This window comes from Pristiophorus japonicus, chromosome 12, assembly GCF_044704955.1.
Source record: "Pristiophorus japonicus isolate sPriJap1 chromosome 12, sPriJap1.hap1, whole genome shotgun sequence".
Taxonomy (NCBI): domain Eukaryota; kingdom Metazoa; phylum Chordata; class Chondrichthyes; family Pristiophoridae; genus Pristiophorus; species Pristiophorus japonicus.
In genome coordinates, this window is record NC_091988.1 from 51,502,316 (window position 1) to 51,508,315 (window position 6,000).

The 6,000-nt window shown below is 40.7% G+C and overlaps 1 protein-coding gene across 2 annotated transcripts in view; it reads left to right on the forward strand.

Moving 5' to 3' along the window:
* Positions 1-3,862, forward strand: part of LOC139277246 (uncharacterized) — a 40,379-nt gene extending 36,517 nt beyond the window's left edge. Inside the window, exon 7 of one of the 2 annotated variants that reach the window (XR_011596062.1) lies at positions 1,391-1,421. Coding sequence is in view for 1 of the 2 variants with exons in the window: in XM_070895448.1 (XP_070751549.1) it covers positions 1,391-1,594 (204 nt within the window). In the remaining variant the exon portion in view is untranslated. Of the gene's footprint in view, positions 1-1,390 lie in introns of both variants that reach the window. The other variant, XM_070895448.1, reaches the window with a different exon arrangement.
* The last annotated feature ends 2,138 nt before the right edge of the window (positions 3,863-6,000 follow it).

Here is a 6,000-nt window from a genome sequence, read left to right on the forward strand (position 1 = left end):
ATTTTTAGATGTATAAGAATCTTGTGTCCAACATACACCGGTCACACTTGGCTATATATGCAAAACAAAACAAGTAAATGCAGTCAGTTCATGTTGCGGTCTTTTGACCTGAAGGCAGAAATTTATTAGTAGCTACAACTGCCCTCTAATTGACCTCGGGACGTTGCACCAGCAGCAATTTCCAGGATTTGGCTATTTAGACGGTTCATGAACAATGGCCTGAAAGGGACTGGCCAGGTTAAACAAAGCTCCATTTTAGCAGCTAATTGTGTTCAAGACCACCTCTGAGCAACATTACAGGAAACGTGCATAGGATCCTGCAATAGAGTCTCCTACTCCCTCTTTTACAGAGAAAACCCTTGCAGCTGCACAACCCTCTCTATTTTGGCCTATAAGCTCTCCTAAGTCAGCCATTCTCACTAAGTGAACAGGAAAGCCATTTCTGATTATGGGCATTGATGGCTAATTGATGTCAATGCGGTGAACAAAGACACCACTTTCAGTAATGCTAACAGGCATAATTGGTATGAGCTTGGAAATCTCTTTCACTCACTCGGATGAAATCCATCGGAAGTAAGCCATTCTCTTTTTTGGGGGAATCTCGATCCCTACAGTTATACAATAAATGCCGCAGCTAATGCTTGTCTCACATGAAGACTTGGAGAGAGTGGTAGAAGTTGCCACTGAATGATGAGGCTGCCTAAAGCTAATTTATTGTTGTATCTGCCATTCACAGATTAACACCAAGATATTCTGGTGCAAATTAATGGCAAAAACTCCATGCAAGAATCTGATTTGCTTGGAGTGAAATGAACGAATGCATGAAATTGACTAAATACTAATATAAAAGCAAAATACTGCGGATGCTGGAATCTGAAATAAAAACGGAGAATGCTGGAAATCTCAGCAGGTCAGGCAGCATCTGTGGAGAGAGAAACGAAGGGTCGTCAACCCAAAACATTAACTTTATTTCTCTCTCCACAGATGCTGCCTGACCCGCTGAGATTTCCAGCATTCTGTTTTTATGACTAAATACTATCTCTGCAGGGTTTTAAATTGATGTTGTGCTATCAGTCACTGCCAACAGGATTGCTGCATCACAAATAGCTTGTTTGACAGTGTGCTGTGTACCAGCATTCCCACAGAAATCCCTACCTGGGATAGTGTTTCTGTATAGTGAAGAAAATGTCTCATCAATGAATTAATTCCAGATATTCCTCTACATATGTGACAGACCACACTATTGGCATGTGTTATCTTTCGAGATTTAAAAAATTATAAATTACTGTACCTCATTGATATTGGTCATTTATTACAATTTACATGTGTAATAACTACAGCTATAGTATAATTTTCAAATCAACAATTCTGCTTTATTTAAAACAAACAGGTATTTGTGGAGGATGGTACTGGAACCAGGACTGCCCCAACCTCCGAGCTGTATGGCATTTGTCTGGTTCAGGCAGACCTTCTCGCAGCCATCAGTGACCGGGGTTACTTCATCAAGTGTGTGCAGCAGTGTGAAGAGAATTACAGAAACTACACAGCACTTTCACAACTGAAGACATCCGAGCACATTAACCATCTCCGATAGCTGATAAACTCAGGGCATGTGTTTGAAAATGACACTGTATAATAAAATTAGATGTAAACTTGTTAATTATTATTAGGGACCAAAGTGAGGGTTGAGATAAATTGGTTGAGTTGTAGTAAATGGTTATAATCGCAATGGTGCATTACTCTGAAAAAAGATGTAATAATTTATGGTTACTGTGGAAATGAGTTTAGAGTTTTACCATCTGCATACATATGCAGGATAACTTGAAAGCGATTAAATGTAATAAATTCTGTTCCATAAATGTTCATAAAATATATTTATAAAAATGTATTCATTCTGTTGGCAAATGCACTGTGTGGAATTACAGGTGCAACCTCCCAAATCCGGCGTTCCACAAACCGGAATGTTCCGCAATCCGGCCATCGCGTTGATCGGTGGAGGGGTCGTCCGGAATCCAGAAATATGTTCCGAAATCTGGACTTTTTTTTTTAAAACAGTGCCTCTCTGTATAAGCAGTCCACACTGATATAGCCAAATTCCTCTTGATCAAATTAAATTCACTTCAACTCAACCAGAACACTTACACAATACTGTACAATTACTGTCCCCATTTCCCCCCACCACCCCAAATCTTTTCCCATCCTCCTGAAAAGAAAGAACGACTTGCATTTATATTGCGGCTTTCACGATCTCAAGGCATCCAAAAGTGCTGACCTTTCCTGAGGCATGGTTCCAAAGGTGTTGAGGAGCTTGGTTATTGGCCAGAAACATGCGACACTGTCACTAGAAGTGTGACAGTAGTCCATCTATTTTTAACCTAATCTAGAGATGTTTCAACTTGTCAGTCCCCTACACAAAAAAAAGGAACTTGACTAAATAATCTGAGGTTAGAAGTGCCCGTCACTGAAGTTTGCATGCAAGAACTTATTGCACTCAAAGTGCTAGAAATTCGGTTTTTGGTAATGGCAGTATTTTTTTCGGCATTTTTCGCCAAAAATACCGCTAAATCACTCCGCTATTTTTTTTAAATGCCTAAGTTTCGTTAGAAAATGTGCTCAGCGGTAAAAATCGGCGTTGCACGAGGATTCACAGCGGAAACTGCGGTCCTCGCCAACTTTAGTCCAAGGCCGATTACCGCTTCGAGAGAGGCCTTGGGACGGGGGAAAAACATGAAAAAAAGTTGCAAAAAATCACAAAACATTCACAAGACATTTTACTATTGTATCGTTGAAAAAGAATTAAATAAAAACTTTAACTTACCTTTTTTGCAGGTCATCGTACCGTTGTTATTGGGGCTGCAATACAGGTTTTTCTCAGGTATTTTTTTTCGCTCAGAATACGGGTGCTCCAAAAGTCAAAATTAAGGCGAAAGCGCTATTTCCAGTCTTGCACGCCGACGGTCCGCTTTTCAGCAGTATTTAAAAAAACGCCGCGCATGACTTCGTAAAACTAGCGGATCACTGTTTTTCGCCAAAAACGGCAAAATATCGTCGAAAAAACGGGTGCAAGGTTGGTGAATTTCCAACCCATAGTATCGATTGTAAGTATCCAGTGTTAAAGCAAAATCAATCTTTCTCCTTCCCAACCCTTCCCACTCCAACCTTCTTATCGCCTCATACTCGGCCCTGGGGTTTCCAGATTCGGGACTTCAGATTTCGTCTCCGAAATCCAGAAATACCAGAAACTCGGCCCAGGGATTTCCGGATTCGGGCCGTCGGATTTCTGTTCCGAAATTCAGAAGAAAACGGAGTGGCCTTGGTCCTGAGATTTCGGATTTCGGAGGTTGTAGCTATATTACCTTTAATAGAGTAATGCAATAGTGTTAATGAATATTTAACCATTACAGACTGAGTTGAATAGACAGTCTTTCCATGAGATTCCACAACAATAGCAGTTGCACTTCCATCCGAAATAAAACAAACACTCCTTGCAGTTTTAGAATAACCGCTGTAACAGTATTTTAACTCTTATCCTGCTAGATAAATGTGAACCATTGTGGCTATACAACAAATACTGTTACCCCTACAGTTCTGAATAATCAGTGACTTGTGTGGTTCAAGAACACAGTTGTGAGTGGTGCTTTAATCCTAGCCCTGCCGAATGAATAGCAACTCCATCATGCTACAATGCTACATAAGTACTGAGAATACTGGTAAATCAGCAATTCAGTGATGAGTACATATTCTGTTGAATGCCTCATGTTTAAATAAATAGGTCATGTAACTAGACAGTTCGGGAAACTTGTATGCAATGACTTTCCTGGACCTTTTCAAGTCTGTTACAATAAAAGTACAATTTGTGTAATGGGTCATTTGTCTTTTATTCTTTGGGGGGGGGGGGGGGGGAATGGTGCATCTCGCTGATGGAAGTAATACTGAGGTGATAATGTTTCTGTGCTTTGTACCGGTCTCCATTTTAATTTTGTAATTACATTTATTTCTAAGCTATAACTGGAAAAAAGTTTATTTTGGTTGTTAGTAATCAAGATTTCCTGTGAACTCCAGTTAAATCCAATTGAACACCAGAGGGCACAACTAAACTGTCCGATCCTAAAGAACAGACTACTTTTAATGTATGTAGAACAATTTACTCAGCACACTGACTTCAGCGGGTCAAGAAGGTGGCTCCCACAGCGCCCCCCCCCCCCCCTTCATACCCCACCTTCCTGAGGGCAATTAATACCGACATCCCATGAATTAATTAATTTTTTTTAAAGACTCCATCTATAAATACTTTAAATAGTTTTCACCTCGGCTATATTATGTTGCTCCATTATAACTAATACCCTGGTTCCCAGTTTTACTTCTACTGCTCTGCATGTTTGCATATACAGTTGCAGCGCCTAAAATCCGGAACCCTCGGGACCGAGGCCGTTCCGGACTTAGTGTTTTTCCAGACTTTCGAACGTCTTTCTGATGTCCGGAAACGCCTGAGCCCAGGTTCGGGTATTTCCGGATTTCAGAACGCCAGAAGCGCTTCCTAAGTCTCGAAGTGCCTGGGCCCAGGTTCTGATATTTCTGATTTTTTGACGTCATTTTGTAGTTTTCTTCGCAGGCCTTGTAGTCCTCGCTTCTTCGCAAAGCATGGTAAGTCTCCCTCTTGTTTTTGTACCTGTATGTTTTGGAAGGTAGTCTGATGTCCTGTATACCTGCATCTGTATGTGAAAAGTTCTTAGGAACATTCCCTGTGTTAAAAGAGGCTTCTACCCTGTAGTGTATTTTCACCATGTGAGCTTCCCAGCGCAGCGCAGCCTTGTACTCCTCGCTTTATTCCAACGCAGTAACTATTTAATGTGAGCTTCCCGTCACAGTGCAACCTTGTAGTCTTCGCTTCTTTGCAATGCATGGTAGGTGTCCCCCTCTTGTCTTTGTACCTGTATGTTTTGGAAGGTAGTCTGATGCCCTGTACCTGTAGAGACAGTACAGTACAGTATTTGAGTGCAAAGTTTGTAGGAACATCCCCTGGGTTAAAAGAGGCTTCTATTTTCACTATATTTAATGTGAGCTTCCCAGCCTGTATCCTTTGCTACCATCTTCAAATTTGAAAACGAATGTACAGTACTGAAAGCTTGAAATATAATAGTTATTATTTGTGAAACGGTAAAGTTATGAAATCTAAAACAGTAAATGAAGGCTTTTATTTGGTAAACAGTAAAAATAAACAGGTACAGTTACAATTGGCTGGAGAATGTGTTTGAGGTAGAGGGCTCAGCTATGATGTCTGGGGCTGATGATGGGCCAGCAATAGGATTATCTAATGTGGAAATTACTGGTGTAGTTGCACGGTGTAGGTCTTCGGCCTTCTGATGTGATATCTTTTGAAAGATATTTAATATTGTTGTTTGTTTAAATAATTTGGGCTTTTCTTTCATTCATTTTTCCCGAATTCTGTAGGCCTACAGTATTTCTTCACTTTTATGAAGCTTCATTGCTCTAAGGCGTTAAAGCAATCAATTTTTGTCAAGAATTAATTGTCAATGGACACTTTTTCGACTTGATCACAGGCATCATCATTCTCACTGCATTCATCCTTTTCTTCTGGATGCAAAACCCTCCGCACAATTTCTTCATCTGTCACTGCATGCACAATGGGAGCATCGCTGTCTATGTCCATGACCTCTACGACATCGTCCTCATTCAATTCCTGCGCAGCTTCGCAAGTCAGCCCCCTTGCATAATCTAAAAGTTGAGCAATCATTGCTTTTTCCCTGGACACACGAAAGCCTTGAAAGTCCTGAGGAGCAAACATAGTTGATGGCCAGATGTTATGCCAAGCATTGACCAAGGTGTCTGCAGTTACCAAGTTCCATGCATCTGCAGCTGCCCATATGGCATCCTTGATAGAGAAAGCATTTGAGAATGCTTTTATTCCCAAGCCTGTGTTCACCGCATTAAGCAAACACCTCATGAACTCGTTTTTGTAGAGACACTTTATTGATCTCA